Source organism: Emys orbicularis, chromosome 1, assembly GCF_028017835.1.
Source record: "Emys orbicularis isolate rEmyOrb1 chromosome 1, rEmyOrb1.hap1, whole genome shotgun sequence".
NCBI classification, from domain to species: Eukaryota; Metazoa; Chordata; order Testudines; family Emydidae; genus Emys; species Emys orbicularis.
Genome location: NC_088683.1, coordinates 9815730 through 9836794, shown reverse-complemented (window position 1 = coordinate 9836794; position 21065 = coordinate 9815730). Strand labels below are relative to the sequence as shown.

Genomic DNA, 21065 nt, shown 5'->3' with positions numbered 1-21065 from the left:
TAAGTCAAACACAGAGGAAATACTTCCACAGATGATGTGTGATCAGTCTATGGAGGGCACACAGGAGGATCAATCCTGAGCTGGTGAAATTGGCATCGCTCCATTGACGTCAGTGGAGCGGCGTCAGTTTATACCAGCTAAGAATCTGGCCCACAGTTTAATACTGTAGCTGTTTTTTCTAAGGGAACTGGGTAATTTTATGTCATTCACTGTAATAAAATTTGTAGTTATGCATTGTAAGATGCGGGTAATCATACTCATCCTCCAGGGCATTAGCAGATTGCCACATGGGCCAGGAAGAAATGTTTCCCTTTATGTAAAGCATTGGATAATTACTCATATACACCTCTACCTCAATATAACGCGACCTGATATAACACGAATTTGGATATAACGCGGTAAAGCAGTGCTCCGGGGGGGGGGGGGAAAGCGGGGCTGCGCACTCCGGTGGATCAAAGCAAGTTCGATATAACGCAGTTTCACCTATAACGCGGTAAGAGTTTTTGGCTCCCGAGGACAGCGTTATATCGAGGTAGAGGTGTACATGTATTTTTTCCCCTATCACTGAAGTATCAGACCTAGACCAAAGCCAAAATCAAGGTGCTGGATTTGCACATGGCAAATTCTATATTCAGTATATCTAATCTAATCGATTTGATCTATATAATCTACTGTATATAGTTTTTATACTTCACTCATCATAATATCGGCGTCTAAATTGATTTTTTGCATATGTGAAAGTTCTCAGATCAACAATCCTGTTTTAGTGAGATTTAGCTGTTTTATTTAAATTAACCTCTATGCAGTCCCTCTTATCATGTTCAACACCTAGAAGCTGTAGCGAGCGGCACTCTGGAACTAAGATAAGTGATGTCTAAGCGAAGAGCCAGTTGGTGTTACTGTGATTACTGCTGCTACTGATTGGCTATCAATTGTGCAAACAGCTAGTCTGTGCTAAAATGTCTGCTTCTTATTAATCCCATCCTCCTTATCTTCAGCCATTTGTTTATTTCACCCCCACACCACCCACTAGAATTTGTCTTTTATATCGTAAGCTCTTTGGGGCCGGGTTTGTTTTTTACTGTCTGTATGTAGAGCATCTACCACAATGGGGCCTCTCTATAGTTGAGTCTCTAATAGCTATTACAGCAGACGCTTGTTTGCAGCAAGACTTTGTAAGAGCAACTGCTGCTTACGAGCAACATTTCCCTTGGGAACGCTTTCCCTAATGTGCATTATCGACACTCCCCATAACAGCAACAGCCTCTTAAGGAGCAACATAGCAAAAGAGCACCGATAGGTTGCTACTGACGTGTGTCTACTGTATAGTATAATAATCATCATAATAGATATCAGAGGCAATATAAAAAGAATGCCTGGAAAATGGTATATTTTTGTTTGGATACATCTATTGTTGAAATATAGCTAGTTATATTATAAATTACCTCATTCATGTGGTTTGTTTAAAAAACACAATTTGGGTGTAAGAGGAGATGAAATGTTGTTTGTCACCCTAGTACATTGCTAGCCAAGCACACTCCACAAAGCACACTACGTGCCAAGCTCCATTTAAAGCTCACGTTGTACAGGTTAAAGAATAACCTAGGTACTGAGTGAGGGTGAGGTTTTCTGAATCTTTTTATCAGCTCACAGACAAGTAGCAAAACAGAATCAATTCCTGTCACTCATAGGTAAATATGGAGGAACAGCATTATGGAGCTGGGTGACGTTGCAGTTCTTTACTCTGAACATCGATGCAGAGAAGGAAGTTGGGCTTGTGGGGATATTGCAGAGACTGATGTGGGCTTCGATGAGATTTTTGCTCTGCAAACAAAGGACTGAGTTCTAAATTCACTGCTGAGGTAATTCTGTTGAAGTTAGTGGAGTTACCCCAGAGATGAACTTACCCCAATAGCTCTAAAATCAAACAAGGATTGGCAAATGCTTCAGCCTCTCTGTCTCTTTTTCTGCCTGTGTGCATAGCTCAGAACTAATCCTTCAAGCTCTCTCCTAGCCTATTAACAACTCATTTTATACATTGCAGGATTTTTGTAACACTCCGTCCCCATTGTTTGTAAACAAGGAAATTAAATGCCCAGGGCTATGTTACAAATGCAGGAAATCTCATTGAGTCGCCTTGAGATGACTCACCAATCCCAAAATGTGCAGTGACTCTACAAACTTCAGATATGTTGTTAGAGATACAGGTCCCCCTGCTCCTGCAGATTGTTCTTCGGGATGTGAAACAGAATTTTAAAGCAGTAAACTTGCCCTTTTGCGATTCATATTTAAGGCTACGTTTTAGTCATGGGTATTTTTAGTAAAAGTCATGGACAGGTCACGGGCCGTAAACAAAAATTCATGGGCCCGTGACCTGTCCATGACTTTTACTAAAAATACCCACCGTGACTAAAACTTGGGCAGGGCGCCACAGGTGCTGGGGAGGTGGCCCGGGAACTGCGCTGGTGCTGGAGGTGGGGAGGGTTGGTGGGGCTGGCAGAGGCTTCCTGCCTGACTCCACGTCCCTGCAGCTCCTAGGTGGCAGAGGGGCCAAGGCAGGGGCTCCACTGCTTCCGCCACAAGCACCGGCTGCCTCTGCTCCCATTGGCCGGGAGCCTAGCCCTGAGCCCCCTCCCACACACCCAAATTGCTGCTGCTGGCCCAGGGGCTGCCTGGCTCAAGCAGCCCCTGTGCCAGCACAAGCCGCTGCAGAAGTCACGGAGGTCACGGAAAGTCACAGAATCCGTGACCTCCGTGACAGACTCGCAGCCTTATTCATATTACTTTAATATGATGCCTATCATATCAAAAGGATCCCAAAGTACTTCTCAAGCCATACACCCCAGCAGAACATACCTGGGGTGGAAGGTGGCTGTCCCCAAACACACAGCAATTTGTACAATGGTAGGGAGATGAATTTGGAGACAAAAACAACAGCCAAATCCCTAATATTAAAAGTGCCATGGGATCCGCCCATGTCAGGATGTAGTGGCCAGGCTTGCTGAGTATCCACACTCCAGCTGAAGTCAGTGGGAGCTTGCAGGTGCTTGGCACCTCTGAAAATTAGGCCCTAGAGGTTCAGTCTTGTCCATTAAAATGTATGATAGTCAGTTTATCAGCTTTGGAAAGATTAATGGCTGAGTCATCCCTGCCAGGATTCAGGCCTCTAGCTCTAGAAAATCTAGGGATTTCAAACCTGATAATTAGACCAATACGCTACCGTTTTATACAGTTCCTGCTTTTCCTTTTTATCAGTCCATTTTACATCACTCAGTAGTCCACAGTGGTCAGTAATTCAAGTCAGTAATGGGAGTTGGTGGGCTTCTGCTGTAAGGTTGGATCCACAATACAGGCCTGGTCTACACTACAGGGTTAGGTCGAATTTAGCCGCGTTAGGTCGATTTTAAAATGAATGCGTCCACACAACCAACCCCGTTCCGTCAACTTAAAGGGCTCTTAAAATCGACTTCTGTACTCCTCCCTGGCGAGGGGAGTAGCGCTAAAATTGACCTTGCTGGGTCGAATTTGGAGTAGTGCAGATGCAATTCGATGGTATTGGCCTCCGGGAGCTATCCCAGAGTGCTCTAATGTGACCTCTCTGGACAGCACTTTGAACTCCGATGCACTAGCCAGGTACACAGGAAAAGCTCCAGGAACTTTTGAATTCAATTTCCTGTTTGGTCAGCTTGGCGAACTCAGCAGCACTCAGCAGCACAGGTGACCATGCAGTCCCCCCAGAATTGTAGAGCGTAGAATGTTTCTACACTCCCCCTATCATCTCCTTCCCTGAGGTTATCGCAGATTAGAAGGTGAAAAAAACGCACTCGTGATGACATGTTTTCCGAGCTCATGCAGTCCTCCCGCACTGATAGGGCACAGCTTAATGCATGGAGGCATTCAGTGGCAGAGGCCAGGAAAGAATTAAGTGAGCGCGAAGAGCGGAGGCAGGACGCGATGCTGAGGCTAACGGGGGAGCAAACGGACATGATGAAGTGTCTGTTGGAGCTGCAGGAAAGTCAGCAAGAGCACAGACCCCCACTGCATTCATTGTATAACCGCCTACCCTCCTCCCCATGTTCCATAGTCTCCTCACCCAGACGTCCAAGAACGCGGGGAGGAGGCTCCAGGCACCCAGTCACTCCACTCCAGAGGATGGCCCAAGCAACAGAAGGCTGTCATTCAAACAGTTTGATTTTTAGTGTGGCTACAATAAGCAATGTGGCTGTGTCCTTCCCTCCTCCCCCATCTCACCTGGGCTACCTTGTCCATTCTCATTTTTTTTTAATTAATAAAGAAAGAATGCATGGTTTCAAAACAATAGCTACTTTATTTCAAAGGGGGAGGGTGGTTGGCTTACAGGGAATTAAAATCAACAAAGGAGGTGGGTTTGCATCAAGGAGAAACACACACAACTGTCACACCGTAGCCTGGCCAGTCATGAAACTGGTTTTCAAAGCCTCTCTGATGCACAGCGCGCCTTGCTGTGCTCTTCTAATCGCCCTGGTGTCTGGCTGCTCAAAATTGGACACCAGGCGATTTGCCTCAACCTCCCACCCCGCCATAAACGTCTCTCCCTTACTCTCACAGATATTATGGAGCACACAGCAAGCAGCAATAACAATGGGAATGTTGGTTGCGCTGAGGTCTGACCTAGTCAGCAAACAGCACCAGCAAGCTTTTAAAGTGCGTGACGGTGAGCTGAGCGGGCTCCATGCTTGCCGTGGTATGGCATCTGCATGGGTAACCCAGGAAAAAAGGCGCGAAACGATTGACAGCCGTTGCTTTCATGGAGGGAGGGGCGACTGATGACATGTACCCAAAACTCCCCACGACAATGTTTTTACCCCATCAGGCATTGGGACCTTAACCCAGAATTCCAATGGGCGGTGGAGACTGCGGGAACCGTGGGATAGCTACCCACAGTGCACCGCTCCGTAAGTCGATGCTAGCCACGGTAGTGAGGACGTACTCCGCCGACTTAATGCGCTTAGTGGGGACATACACAATTGACTGTATAAAATCGATTTCTAAAAATCAACTTCTATAAAATCGATTTAATTTTGTAGTGTAGACATACCCACAGATTGATGACATCCAGGAAATTCAAAGTTAAGGTTGTGTTTAATCCTTTATTTTTACTTCCTTTTTTAAACAACTTCCGAACCACCGTATTAAAAGTCCATTTGAATTCTGAACGCTGCCAATGAGCACTAATTTTGGTGGCAGTTTTTACGGTGTGGTCAGTTGCCTGCTAACAACTGGAATTAGCACCCTCATCTCATTTGATACAGCTCATTGAAAGGTCTTTGTCTGATGATTAATTTGGGCCATTATCAACCCAATCCGATTTAAACCAGTATCCTGGAACTGAAATGCTCTTTAACCCATTGCTAGTCAATATCATTGTGACCTTAAGACTACCCCAATGCCATATGGCACACTGTTGCCGTGATATTTACCCAAAACTTGGCATTGTAACATATCACTGGAAAACTAGTAACTCACTGATCTTAATTTTCTTTCATGATGTCTGCACAAGAAAAGAATGTGGGGGGATTTGATAGCTGCTTTCAACTACCTGAAAGGGGGTTCCAAAGAGGATGGATCTAGACTGTTCTCAGTGGTAGCAGATGACAGAACAAGGAGTAGTGGTCTCAAGTTGCAGTGGGGGAGGTCTAGGTTGGATATTAGGAAAAACTCTTTCACTAGGAGGGTGGTGAAGCACTGGAATGGGTTACCTAGGGAGGTGGTGGAAACTCCTTCCTTAGAGGTTTTTAACGTCAGGCTTGACAAAGCCTTGGCTGGAATGATTTAGTTAAGGATTGGTCCTGTTTTGAGCAGGGGGTTGGACTAGATGACCTCCTGAGGTCCCTTCCAACCCTGATATTCTTTGATTCTATGTATGGATGGATAATCCGCAAAGAACTTTACAGATGTGCTGGAAATATGTGACTAAAATGTGTTTAAACCAGGCAGACCCGGGAGAGTTGATAAATGGGTTTTCTCCAGACAAAGGAAAGAGGCCAACACCTCAGACCAGGCAGGGCCAAATTCAGTGGGCTATTCATTTGTATTAGAGGTTGCAGGAAGAGATAATTTGCATTGTAAAAATCACCAGGAGGGGAGGGACCAGCATGGCGTCTACAATCAGCAGGGGAAAGGAACTTTATCTAGGCATACATTTTAGAAGGATACATTTCAAAGGCTTACTGGACTGTAAGGAGAGGGGGAGTGAACCCCTAAATTATCCTTCACCAGAAGAGCTAAAGGTCTAATCAGCCATGCTGGAGGAAAGACTGGTAAAAAAACCATCTTTGAACAAAGGGCTGTAGTTTGTTAAGCTAGACTGAAGTCTTACAGGTGTGTTTTTACTTTTGTTTCTTTGTAACTATTTCAATCCTTATACTTGATATCACTTAAATCAGTGTCATTTTGTTTATAAACTTGTTTTACTTTTACCATGAACCAAATGCGTGCTTTGATTGAAATAGAGGGTGTGTTAACCCCAGTTAAGGTCATAAGCTCTTGTGTACTGTCTCTTTTAAAGGAGCGGCAAAGTTGATAAGGTTTTGTAGGTGCTACAGTCAGAGGGGCTGAGCATTGCAGATGGACGTCTCCGCAGAACTCAGGAATTGGGGGGCACTGATTGTTTAATGCTAGGCAAGGTTTGGACTGGCAGAGTCCTGAAGAGTTTGCTGGCAAGCCACATAAGTTGGTGTGTCAAGGAGCTGACAGCTTAGCAACAGCAAACCTCCCACTTGCTGGGACTGAGAGGGGTAACACAATGGCTCCCCAGCAGATTGTCACACCCATCCCTTCCGTGATCTGTGGTTCTCTTGCCTATTCTCCACATCTTCTTCCATTTGTTGTATGGAAAATGTAGTGTCACCATGCTCTTTCTTTTCCAGAGTACAGTAATTGTGGAGAAGACCGTACAGGACCTCATGAACCTGATGCATGACCTGAGTGCTTATTCAGATCAGTTCCTCAACATGGTGTGTGTGAAGCTCCAGGACTACAAGGAAACCTGCACTACTGCCTACAGGTACAGCCTAGCCCAGGGAACCAGACCCTCCTATACAATAAGGAGAATGAGCCCTACCTCACAAAATTGTTGGGGAGGATTAAGATGAAAGATGTGTAGGTCTGAAGTGTTATTTTATTTCAGTATGTGCAGGATGGAGTTACTTCCTCCCGGAAAGCTTGTCTGCTTGGTTAGTGGGCGGGAGAGAAATCTGAGATAATAGCCATCCAAGAGGCTGGGAAGACCCAGTGACTTCTCACACCCATATGCATACTTTCCAAAAACACCGATGCAGGTGGTTGGTAGAATCCAAAGAGACACGTCCTTGTTCTTAATCAGAAAGATGGAGATCGGGCAAGGAGGGTGGAAAATGGGTGGTCTCCATAACCGTCTGATCACATCAGCTCTGTTATACTTGGCTACATGCAGTGAGAAAACAAGTTGAATCTTTTCATATTACGAGTTCTCAAGGTATATAGAATGAGATTTTTAAAGCCAGCTGGTTTCAGTGCCCAATTCCTATTCATTTTAATGAATCTGGGCATCCAAGTCCCCTAAAGAGCTTTGAAGTCCGTGGCTATAATATATGCACACAGTATACACAGGATTTTATTTAATATTAAAAACATTTAACATTTCTATAGCACCATTTTCCCCAAAGGATCCTAAAGTGCTTTACATACAGGACTGAATTCATCCATCCCTAAAGAGCAGCCTCTTCTGGGGCTGAAGTCTAACAGCACCACCACATGGGAACCTAGGCTAGGAAATAAAGGATGTGCTAGTGGTTAGTATGCTAGCCTGGGACTCAGGGGACTCTGGTTTAATTCCCTTCTCTGCCACCAACTTCCTCTGTGACCTTGGGCAAGTGGCTTAGTCTCCCCGTGTCTCGGTTTCCCCCATCTGTAAAATGGGGATAAAAGCTTCACAGGGGTGTTGTGAGGATAAAAACACTAAAGACTATGAAGTGCTCAGGTACTATGGTAATGTGGGCCATTATAGTACCTTTTAAGAGCTAATTGAAGCTGGTGGTAGCAGGGAAAGTAGTAAAATCCCTTTGCGTGTTTCAACCTGTAGTGTTAAGAAATTATTTCTTATTGCCTGATTTCATTCAGAAAAGTGTCATCTGGTTAGGGGCTACCTATGGGAATATTATTAACACCATATACATACACGTGTGGTGTGCGTGTCTATATACATATATATTATGTATTATTACAATTAATGTTCCTTTATTATGCCTGTTTCAATAAACCTTATGGACCGAAATCAGGCAGTAGGAAGTAATTTCTTTACAGCTGTTGGTCGAATTTGATAAAGGATCTTGCTTGCTTGCTTTCTTGACACCATCCCTAGGATTGACACCTGCTGAGGAGTAATTAGGACAGCACTAATTTGGACTACCATATCCTGATTACAGCAGGAGGAAAAACAGGAAATGTTCTAGTTTTGCTGCTAGCAAATGACTGACGGAAATAGAAATCTATATACAGTTCACATGATTCAGAAGAGCATAACAGGGACAGGAGAAATTCTGCTACCCCTATTTTCATATACGTGTGTGTGAGAGAGAGTAGCTTGAGATATTGCAAAGAGATGATCAAATCCATAAGGTAGCAATGCCCTCTGCTGGGAGCTCTCATGTCACCAAAGCTCTTGCCCTGTGAACCATGGTTTTCCCCCAAGGTTTTTGGGAAGGGCAGAGGTGAACCAACTATTAGTCTTAATGGACCCACCTTCAAACATTGGTAATATTTGGAAATATTAAGGCTAAATCTTCAACTGATAAAAATCAGCTCCTTTAAAGTCAGTGGAACTCCACCTAAGCATCTGGCCCTACAAATTTACAGCTTAAATTGTTTAAGTGGTAGTACAATAAGGGTTAAGTCAAAGGGCTTTCTGGGAAGGAAGTTTTTGTGTGTGCATGATAGAGATGGTGGGCAGCAAATGACATTATAAGGGAGCTACCATCTTCTTTGGAGTTCAGGGAAACCACAAATATGAACATTGCAAGTCTTACTAAGTAGTATACAGAGTGAGATGCCATGTTGACAGGCTCTTTATAAGCTAGAAAGGTAAATAATAGAAGACTTGTGCAGTGGCCAGTTGGTTCATTAGCTTGGCTTTGTGTATGTGTGTTTCTAATAGAAAAAATAATTCAAATAGCCCATATGGTCCTCTCTATTCACGTGGTGAATCTGCTGTGTACAGATTACCAAATGACCAATATCCTGAATCCTTTCAGCTTTAGCCATGTAATAGCTATTGTTTAACAGGGATGTTTTGGTGGTTAGGAAGAAACTTTCCCTGGATGTATAGAATCCTAACTGTACCCTGCAGCATTTCTTAAACCTTTCTTTGACGAAGCGGGTATAGAGCAGAATTGAATTGTATGGAGCACTGGACTTATTCATGGCCATTCCTAACCAGAGTGTTCTGATTTGGAGGAATGGACCCACGTTTTTCAGCTGCCCTATGACAAAGGTTGCATGAATCCTGAAAATGAAACTCATTCTTTGGTAGAGGGGACTGATATAGACCATGTGAAATGTTCACATTGTGCCAGAAACTTGAAATCTGAGGCTTTTCCAGTTCTGTTTCAGTTTTATTTTAATTTTCCAGTGAGGACAAGATTCAAAATATGTATGTAGGTATCAAGAAAACCCCATGTTGTCATAATTAAAGACAACAAACTTTGGCAGGGTTATTAAGCCTTGTGCTTCAGGGTTTAAGTCAGCCCTAATGTGGGAGCCAGATTATCCCATATCCGCCTATTGTGGGGCACTGACATCTTCCTCTAAAGCATCAGATACTGGCCACTGTCAGAGAAAGGGCATTAACCTAGCTGCACCTTGGTTCTAAGCTAATCTGGCAAGTCCTATGTTCCTTGAAAGTTTCTTATATTTAAAATGTTCATGTTGGCAAAGGTCAGTTTTCATCCTGAAAAACGACATTTTGAAAATTCATATGTTTGGATGCAAAGAGTGCATTCACGAGTGTTTCATGGAAAGCAAAATTGGGGACCGCAAAATGGCCCAGAGTGAAATTTGCGTTTTGTTTTTTTTTTAATGTTGGAGTGAAATATTACTAAAAAAACATTTGCCAGCTTCCCCTACCCTGGTATCGGTGACATAGCCAGATCAATAATATGGTCTCTTGCTGAATCGAATCAGTCTTTACCAAAGGATTGTCGCTGGGCTGGGGGATATCAGCAAAGAACAATACGATGTTTTAGGAACTGGAAAAGACCTAACCACATCAACGTGGCTGCCCATTTTTGTTGATTCCAATCAATCCTTTCTCTTTTAGTTCCTCACCATGTTCCTCTTCCACCACAAACAAACCTTGCTGTGTCTTGAACCAGCTAGCTGATCTTAGCTTTTCATGGTGATTTATCCTGTTAGAGCTGCCAGATTTCCTCTTTTAACTCTTTCAGGCAACCTGTCCTCACCCTCAGTCCCTCAGAGAGTCCTCTAATTCCCTACAAACATTTTTTCCAAAGACTGATTCCTGCTGTGCCACCAAGGCACAAAGAGACTTAGGGTATGTCTACACTGCAATCGGGAAATGTGATTGCAACACCTGTGGACATAGCCAAGATAGCTGTGATTAAGCTAGCTCAAGTAACAATAGTCATGCAGGAAGTCTGCAGCTGAACAGGGAATTTATCCCAGGTCTCCAGTGTCTCAGGCTGGTGCCCTAACCAGCGGACATCTTCACTCCATCCTAAAGAGTGGCTGTTATTTGCTTCTTTCTCCCACTGTTTTGTATGTATGTTTTTGGCTTGTACATTGTCTATTTAGATATGTAAGCTTTTCAGGGAAGGGACCTGTCTTTGGCTCGTATTGAGCACACATTAATAATAGATTCTAAACACTCACCAGCATGAACAAATCGCAGCGTGGAAACGGTTATGAATCACCAATTGCTAAAGTTCGGAGTAGCTTCTACCTTGGTCCTGCAAAAGAAAATATCATTCCCGACTGCGTTTGTCATGAAATAACTGAATCCAATTAGCCCCTCTGGCCCCCAGTTGTTTTCCTAATGAAAAGGCTTGGCACCCCAGCTGTGTCCAGAGACCGTTAGCAATCACTCTGCACAACTGCTCCAAAGGGGAAACGGTGCGAATCTGTGGCTACTACCACTGGCAGATGTTTTATGAATAAAACTTGCTGAGCTATGGAGGGGTGGGCCCTTCTCAATGGTGCACCATCACCTGTTCAAGTGTTACACCTATTTTCCTGCCCCCTCCTGGGAGCTACGTACAAACAGCCACACAGATGGCTCTGTCTGTGGCCCATTGAGCTGTGAATTAATTAGCAGATTATGGCACTGGTGATAATGATTAACCCCATTACTGTAGCAGAGTAATTGCACAGGGTTTTTTATGGTGGGAGGGGTATTTGTAAATAACTATTCTGGACTCTAGTAAAGCTTTTCATAGTGTCTTATGATGTGTTATTAAAGATCTAAGTTCGATCAACACTTGAAGTTATCATGTAGACTGAAATCCAGATGAAAGACCAAAGAAAGGGTACTGGTAAAGGGCCATGCAGTTGATGGTAGAGGCTGGATATCTGGTGAGTTACCACAGGGATTAGTGCTAGCTCCCGTCCTATTTAACATCTCCACTAATGAGCGGGTAAATGGAGTAAAAACAGCAGGTCAATAAAATCAGGAGGTGTTGCACACATACATGAGAGTCCTGTTTAAAGCACCAGTTGTATATGGCCCCATGAACAGGATATAATGCAAAAGTGAAGGATACAAACTAATGCTTCTGAAGCCAGATAATCAAGAACAATAGGAAAAAGACTCTTGAAAGGCCATGATGCTGGAAAAGAATAGACAGACAATACATTGGATCTGAGCTTGCAGTTCAGTATGGCAGTGACAAAACAAAAAAGCCCATGTGATTTTGAGCAGCTGATGTCTCACATTGTAAAGCAGACAGGTAACTATGTCTTTCTCTGTACAATGCTGGTGAGAATGCTCCCGAAGACTGCATTCGATCCTAGGCATCTGAAAGGATATGATAATGGTCTATAAATAATTGAAGAGTGTGAACAGTAAGGGCAGTGAGGAATTGAGGCTGTTACAAGGGATGTAACTGGGAGTAATGGAATAAAATTAAGCTGAGAAAAACGTAGACATCGTATCAGGGGTTTTTTCCCCCAGAGTTAGATTTGTTCGACTGTGAAATAGACTTTCAAGGAAGTAGTAGTAGTTCCATTGCTTCAGTCATTTAAATTTTGACTGGACAAAGCACTAGCTAATATAGTATAGGGAACAGTCATCCTGCATTAGCAGGGGAAATGGACGGAAATGACCACATTGGCCTTTTCTATCTCAAATGTCTAATAATAATAATTTAATAATAAATTAATAGGAAACATTGATTTCTGACTCTGTATACAATGGTGCAGCATTTTTGTTCAAGACAACTTTTACCTGCATTTTTGCTTTGTTGTTGGGTTATTTGTGGAGTGTTTTTTAAATAAGGTTTTAGTTAGATTCCATTTTTACCAGTGAAAAAATGCAAAGTTCCAAATAGTAGTAGGAGGCAAAATTGATATTCAGACATTGAGATCTTGTGCTGCTGAAAACAAAAGTGCTTCATTTTGTCTGTGGCAGATTAAACATGAAATATTAGGGTAGAAAAGTGAAGCTCATCTGCAAGTATATGTGACAAGCAGAAAGCAATTCACTTTCGCAAATGGTGTGTATTTGAGAATTTAGGGTTTAATATAAGGATTTAAAATAAGGGTGGCTTTTCCACACACCATAAAGCCTCTCAAAAATCACCAGTTAGTCACTAACACTTGGCTAATGACGGAAGTGTTTTAAGTTGGTGTTAGAGAAGGTTGGTTTTGTGTCAAGGCCATACCAGCCATGGCAGGTCTGGGGCAAATATCCTTAGGGTTCCCATTGCACTAACTGGAAATAAGGAACATAACAGGTATACTTCTTCAGCACCTTCCGTCTTAAGGGTCTCAAAACATTTTACAAACATTAATTAATTTAGATTCTTACTACCCCTCGGGGAGGTGTGGTATTCTCATTTAGGCCCAGTGCAGGTCGGATGAAAAGCGATGAGTTGTGCTGGGAGCTGAGGGGAACTTGATTCAGCTTTAATCTGTAGCTCAACATCTCAGTAGGAGGAGGATCATGCTTAAACCCATGTCTCTTGAGATGTTTCCTTTCTTCTCATACCCTGCCCATTTTCTGCCTACCCCATGCTCCTCAGAGTAAGAGTGAGTACACAAGGGGCTTGACTGCCACACACACTACCTTGCTGTTAACATTACTGGGTCCTGCATGTAGCCTCCACATCCACAACCTGCTGCTCACCATGCACAGACTTCATAGATGGACCAACAGAAGCACAGAAAGCTTTGGGGACATGCTTAAGGTCACACAGAAAGTCAGTGATGGAGCTGGAACACAGCCCGTGAGCCTGTGAACTCTGACTCGCGCTCCCCTCCTTTAACCACTAGAGCAGTGTTTCTCAGCTCCTTTCAAACTACTGACCACTTCACAAGAAGTGAAGCCCACCAATCCATGGTTCTTAATTTCCTCCAACTGGGGCACTGGTGGTCAGTGGAGAACAAGTGGGGAGGTTATATGTGCTAGGTCATATGCTGCTATTCATCCCTGCGTAATTTCAGCTGGGAAAAGAGGTGCTAATCAGCACCTTTATATGAAATGTCCCTTCTGTCACCTGGAATTACCAGCATGGTTTTCAAGAGCATAGACATTCGTTATACTGCCAAAAATGTTAAACAGGAAAGTCTTTGTAATTAGAATGCAGTATAATCTTTGATTCAGGTCTACACAAACTGTTTAGCTGATATATCTCATATTAGATGCTTCAAACAACTGGGAGTAGGCTACAGAACCATTAATCTCCTAGCCACTGCCTCAGATATACTCCCAAAGCTACTGCCATTGGACAACTGTCTGACAACTAGTATGAAATAAGTTGATGGTTTTCACCCAGTCCTTGCTGGACAGATACCCATATGGCATGAGGTCATGGCAGAGTTGGCACTAGTTAGCAATCTCAGCAGAAATTCCAAAGAGCAAATGAGCCATGGAGACTAAACTACCCTCTGCCCATATTAGACAAGATTAGAGATGAGCAAAAAATTTTGGTTGAATAGTAAATTTGCTGAAAATGCAGTTTGGGGTCAAATTCAGTGAATAGTTTCAGCCAAATAAAAAATAAGGATTTTTTTTAAAAAGTCAAAATGGTTTGTTTCAACATTTTCAAAAGGCCCCTTTCAGCTTTTCATTTTGAAACTGTGTTTTGAAATGTAACTATGTTTATTTTAAGGAAACCAGAAAAGAGTGGAAAACCTGTATCATAACAAAAAAGTGAAAAAAATTCATTTAAGGCTGACTGAAACATTTTGTTCAACCAAAAACTGTTTTTTGTATTTGTTTGTTTTTCTTTTGGTAAGAAAAAAACAAACAAAAAAATCTGTTTGGGTTCAAAACTAACTGAATTTGGCGGGATTTTTCAGTTCAGCCACCAAAAAAAAAAATCAGCTATTCTCTCCGCTCTGGATGAGCTCTTCATGTGGTGTAAATCAGTGTAGCACCATTGACTTCAAGGAATCTGAGGATCTTACCTCTATTGTCCCTTCAAAGAACGTAATAGAAGTGCATAGGCAGGGGCAGTGTGGAGAATCTTGCACTGCAGTTGCCCTTACTGCTGCCATCCAGTGGATAAATGGAGAGTTACACTCTTTGTTGACCTCCTCATGGAATGTTCATTAGTACTGTACATTTTTATAATGTAAAGGAGAGAGTATCAAATATCTGTGAAGCCATTACCCACACGACAAGTAAGATTTGCCCTTTTCCTAACGTGACCATTGTTGGTTTCGCTTAGGAGCATTGCTCAGTCAGATGAAAAGCTGGTTATCAGTGCATCCTGGGCAAAAGATGACGACATTACCAGGCTCTTGAAATCTCTGCCCAACTGGATCAACATGGCCCAGCCCAAGCAACTCAGACCAAAGAGAGAAGAAGAGGAAGACTTTATAAGGTAACATATTTTTAGTTGATGTTCTAATACGCCTTGACGCTACGGTAACAACAATGGATTATAGTTATACAAATTACCTCTTTCTTTTTAAAGTTTGGCTAGTGTTTATGACCCCAGAACATAAACCGCTTACGCATATGCTTAAGTCCATTCTTATTCAGCAAAGCATTTAAGCATGGACTTAAGTGCCATTTAATTCCATGAGATTTATGCATGAGTTTAAAGTTAAGCACATGCTGAAGTGGCTTGCTGAACTGGGGTGTAACAGTACAAAGAATCCCTATGCAACTGCCTAATACTTGGTAATGATTCCTATTCTGTGGATTGCAGTCTTGAAGCAGGTCACCAGCAGGAATCTCATACTTCTTGATATGTTGCTGAGCTCCATCGACATGTGCTCTGCTTGCTGTGGGTGGGCAGAGAAACCTGCCCTTAGTTATCCCTTTCCTAACAGCCAGGATGGAGAGAGGAGGAAGTGGAGATCTTCCACTCCCGAGAGCCAGGCGGGAGGAAAAGAAAAGGAGTGGAATTCTACCTCTGCTGGAAGCCCTTTGAACCATGACAGGAACTGGCACAAAGGGAGCTTTGGGTTCATGGGAAACGAAAGGGGCGATGGTGGTCACAGGACATTGGGGGTGACTGAAAGGGAAAGCTGAGAACAAGTGAGGATGGAGCTGCAATGAGGGCCAGTCCGTTACAGAATGGAATGGAATATGGATGGATGTGTCTACCTGCAATCAAAGGTGTGGTTGCAGCTTCGGTAGGCATAGCCACATTAGCTTCAATCTAGCTAAAACAGCAGTGAAGGCACGGCAACACAGGCTTGCATGCCTGCCCAGAACCCTGCGTATTCACTCACGTTGCTAGCCTGCTTCTGGTTCCATGCCACAGTGTCTTCTCCACTATTTTCAGTCACACTACCTGGGTTGCAATCACACCTCCAATTTCAATGTAAACATATCCTAAGACTCTTCCCAGCTACTAGCAAACCTCAATGGGAATCTTTGGAAGATCACCTAAACCCAAACAGCACGGTGGGTTTTTATCTTCCATATTAACGCGAACCAAAACATGTAACGTTCCAAACTATTTAAAAGATAAATGATCAGATTGCTTCACAGTGAACAACAGTCAGTGTCTATGAATCATTGGCTTATGCTGAAGAAGCTAGTCATCTTTACATTTCTGGTTAGCCACAAGCCTGTGCTTTCCCATCACTATTCATCGTTTCTTTGATTGGCATTTAGCTATAATATTGTAAGAGCAAGTGAAGCTGTTTAAAATTAATCTAATTCACCCAAATTATCTTTTTACTTATTCAGTGAATGCAAGAACGATAAAATAAAGATGATGCAGTTTAGAGAAAGGAATGATTAACAACGTAAATCACGGGTAGTTGAAGAACTGTTTGCTCATGCAGTATTGGTGTCAGTATATTTTAAAAATTCTGTTTGATATTTGGGAGTCTGGGAGAGAAAAACATGTATTGCTTGTGAAGTAAACTTGCAATTCTTATGGTTTTAGCCTTCATGAATTATCCCTCCTTTCCTACAGCTAGGGTTAAAGCTGGTCTTAACATCTTTCCTTTCCTTCCACTATTTGGTTTTCTTATGGCTAATGCTGGATCATACTGATCAAAGTTAAAGTCTTAGGATAAAATCCTGGCCACATTGAAATGAGTAGCAAAATTTTCATCAGCTTCAGTGGTGCCCCCAAGATTTCAACCTTAATGTCAGGTTTTTTTTCTTATTTTTTAATTTTACTATCCATTGATTGAAATTTCTTCATAAGCAATGTGACTTATAAACTTTCCTTAGGAAGCTATTCGATGTCTAATTTCTCCTGGAAGCTGGAAAATAGCATTTAATTCTTTCTCCAGGTTTTGTCCTATTTTCCCATTTAGCTAATCGCTATCATCATTACTCTGAGAGCTCAAGTTAATGTGTTTTTTTGCTTCTGTCATTGTTTACACCTTGGTAGCATCGATATATGAGAGCAACTCTGGGAATAACATTCACTGTCTAACTGTTGCCGCAGAGCCAGGGGGAAACAATACATTGTTTTTATGGGTCCCACAGAAATTCAGGTGGAGGTTAATTTCTCACTGACTCATGAGCCTGCTAGGTCCAATTGTTTGTTATCTAATCATCCAAGGTATTTTAAAGATGCATATTACCTTGCTATTTAACCGTCTTCATATATTGGTATGACAAGGTGCACAGACCTTCTTCCTGAGCTAGCAGGGAAAGAGTTAAGCCTGGGAAAGGCACAGCTGGGGTGCACCAAGGGCAGTAGCACTAAGGGGGGGCAGAGTCAGCGGGGAGGAAGGGGATGTCTCTCTCTCACTCTGTCTAGGAGGGCAGCAGTGGGAAGACAGCAGAGACTAAGGTGTGTGATAGGAAGAGTTTCTCCTGTGAAACTCTCCATGGGATGTTAGGACTATGTTAGCAGTAAGGGAGCAAGCACTGGGGAGAGGGCTGGGTGGACTATTGGAGCCTGGAAAAAGACTTGTGTGGAGGTGAATGTTTTGCTAATAAATCAGATCCCAGAGATCTGATTTGAAACACCCTCCACCCCCCATCCCTGCTGTGTTGCATTTTGATTGAAAGGAAAGAAACTGAGGCAAGGCAGTGCCAGGCACCCAGTCTGGGGAAGGAGCAACGCCCTGCCACAGTTGTACTTAAACTATTTGACAATATCCCTTTAAGTATCTTAATTCAGTTATGTTCTGTAGTTTTAACACTAGTCTTTGGAGGATGGGGGTGGGGGAGTACTGTTAATTTTTTTCTTTTCCTTAGGTTTCCTGTGACTCATTAGCTTAATTAGAGTGAAGAATCAAAATAGTGTCATTACAAAAACCTCATGCATATCTCTGTTAACAGTGATTGATTCTGTTGTCTTTAACCTGCCACTATCTCTGTTGTGATTAGATGTCAAAAGTCAGGGTAGGGAGTGGGTGAATCTCCCCATTAATATTCTTGTGTGGTTGGATAGACAAAAGAGACCTGATTGAGCATATTATAGTAGTTTGGAACTTGGCAAGGACAGGAAGGAAAGAACAGTCATGCCTCTCCTGATATAATTAGTTTTTGAAGCTGGGAAGGCTATTTGGCACTTGGCTGGATGTGAAATAAAGTGCCCTTCTTGCTGTATAAAGGTTAGCATTCGGTTCATTACTGAATCGGGCACGTTAGAGATAAAAACCAAAAATGTATTATTTCCAGGCTTAACTTTGAGTAGAAAGAATAGAAAAGAATGTTAGATCTGACCACTGGCAAATCACAGCAAACCCCCTGGTCTTCTGTGTTGCAGCTGCTCTGTAGCACAAGAGGTGGCAAGGGCACTACATTAAAGAGGCAACGCGTATTAGGAGAGCTGTGAAAAAGAAAGCAGCACCCGTGTTGCTCATCCCAGCATCCTGGGAGTTCACAGGGTGAAAATCATTTCACTGCAAACCTCACGCTGAGCTGTGTTTGAGGAGCTCTCCAGGATGGAGATGATGATAGAGCAGAATGTATTTGGCTGCAGATCTCAAGTAACACATCTGCTGGTACAATAAGGATAATTGGGTGACTTGAACTCCTCCCAATATGGTCTTGTTTTGGTGTCGGAACTCCTAACTTTGCACCAGATTCTCAGACTGAAGTCAGTGGTGCTATGCCGGTTTCCACCAGCTGAGAATCTGGCCCTTCTTATTGTGACGGTTAATGGTATTGGGATCTGATTTATAACTTTGTACTAAATTTGTAGTGCCAGATTCTGCCGTTCTTACTCTGGCCAAGTAGTGCCTTACGTCCTAAGTTGCCCTTTTCATTTCACGACGGCTACTCACTGAATAAGGTACTACTCAATGTGAGTAAGGGAGAATCTGATCCTTTATGAGCCCATCTGATCACTCTGTGTATCGTTTCTGTCTGAATAAATTGCATCTTTACTTTGGGGAAATCTGTCCTACAGTGCCCATGTGCTCAGCTCCCAGCATCTGTAAAATCAGAATGCTGGGAGGGTGGGGGGTGTTACTGGTGTACTGGAGCATCACTCATAAAGGGCAGCGCTAAGGATGCATTGTGGGGATGGCATGAACCATAACTCTGTATATTATGGTTTTCAGAGGTTTGAGGTTAGCTGAACACAATGTTCCAAAAGGGCACAAGGTACCACCAAGCTAACTCTGTGTTAACAAAGATTTTGGGCCTTTGGTTTGTTCTCTGCAAGTATGTCTCTGCATCCCCATGTACCACCACCCAACTCTCCCCCTCCACTGCCTCTGGCTCCTTGGCAATGATTATCCAGCCCACAGAATGCACTGGCTGCATGTTAGTCGCTTCACTGCCCCTGTATCATTTCCTGTCTCTCTGCTTGTCCACCACAGCCCAGTTCTCCCTCCTCAGCCTTCTCCTTATAGAGAGGTGGGTGTTAGAATGGGACCTGCAGGTTGAGGAGCTGGGGAAAGGATGCAGGAACAGTCCGGAGACTAGCATGGAGTAAGTAGGGGCATTTTTCAGATGGGGAGACAGACCTGGGGGTGAGGGGAATTTGGGGGCACAGAGCTGAAGCCCCCAACAATCCTCACTCTGCATCTCTGACCCTCTCCTTTCTACACCACTCTTCATTGTACTGCTTCAACACCCCACACACATTCCCCACTGTGCCCAGTGTGGTTTTACTGGTCCCAAAGGTGTTACACCACCGCTGCTCTGACACTGCTCCAGCATTCCCTCCATCACACCCATTGCTCTGACCGCCCACATGCTCCCGCTGCTCTGAGCCCCCCACTCTCACACCAGCTCCATCCTCCTCCTTGCCACCCCATGCCCCTGGTAAGCTTGGACGGGCAATGGGAGGTGGGGAGCTGGTGGGACTGTGAGAAGTGCATGTACAAGCTGGAGGCAGGAGCGGGGAGGAGAGTGGAGATCCAGAGTGCTTACTGGAGTATTTCATCATCTCTCTATTTAATTTAATGAAAGGCAGACGCCTTTCACTTGAATTGAAAGAAACAAACCAAAAATCCTACAAAAAATATTGTTCTTGTTTATCAAAAAGAATTTAGAAAAATGGCCCTGGCTTCACTTCAGTTGCCTTCTCTGTTCCAAACGTGGTCCGAGGATCATCAAGATATCGTCCAAGCACCAAAACAAACACCAATTTAATTTAATTTCCTGGACTCTACTTCTAAAGTAAAATCTGCGTCTGCCTGTGGTTTTCTAGAGCACTTTGAAATATTACCCACTTTTAAACTGGACATTTCTGTCTCCGGGCAAAACCTTCAACAGAAGTCCCTGCAGAATGCAGGCAGAGAGCAAGGAACATTTACCCCACACATCCTCTGAAAACTGCTAAGGGGGGGGGGCTCACATGGCCACAGCTATCACCTCGAGCCAGCAACCACACATCACTGAACAAAAACACTGACCCAGGAACCTATCCTTGTAACAAAGCCCGATGCCAACTCTGTCCACATATCTATTCAAGTGACACCATCATAGGGCCTAATCACATCAGCCATACCATCAGGGGCTCGTTCACCTGCACATCTACCAATGTGATATATGCCATCATGTGCCAGCAATGCCCCTCTGCCATGTACATTGGCCAAACCGGACAGTCTCTACGCAAAAGAATTAATGGACACAAATCTGACATCAGGAATCATAATACTCAAAAACCAGTGGGAGAACACTTTAACCTGTCTGGCCATTCTTTGACAGACCTGCGGGTGGCTATCTTAAAACAGAAAAACTTCAAAAACAGACTCCAACGAGAGACTGCTGAGCTGGAATTGATATGCAAACTAGACACAATCAACTCAGGGCTAAATAGGGATTGGGAATGGCTGAGCCATTACAAACATTGAATCTATCTCCCCTTGTAAGTATTTTCACACTTGCTTCTTATCAAACTGTCTGTACTGAGCCATCTTGATTATCACTTCAAAAGTTTTTTTTCCTCTTACTTAATTGGCCTCTCAGAGTTGGTAAGACAACTCCC

General features: G+C 43.3%; 1 protein-coding gene across 1 annotated transcript in view; it reads left to right on the top strand.

Annotated features, from left to right (window-relative positions):
• EXOC4 (exocyst complex component 4) overlaps positions 1-21065 on the top strand; it is a 607048-nt gene that overhangs the window by 489019 nt on the left and 96964 nt on the right. The window contains exons 12-13 of the mRNA XM_065409076.1: positions 6909-7045; positions 14922-15077. Of these exons, the coding sequence (XP_065265148.1) occupies positions 6909-7045; positions 14922-15077 (293 nt within the window). The remainder of the gene's footprint in view (positions 1-6908; positions 7046-14921; positions 15078-21065) is intronic.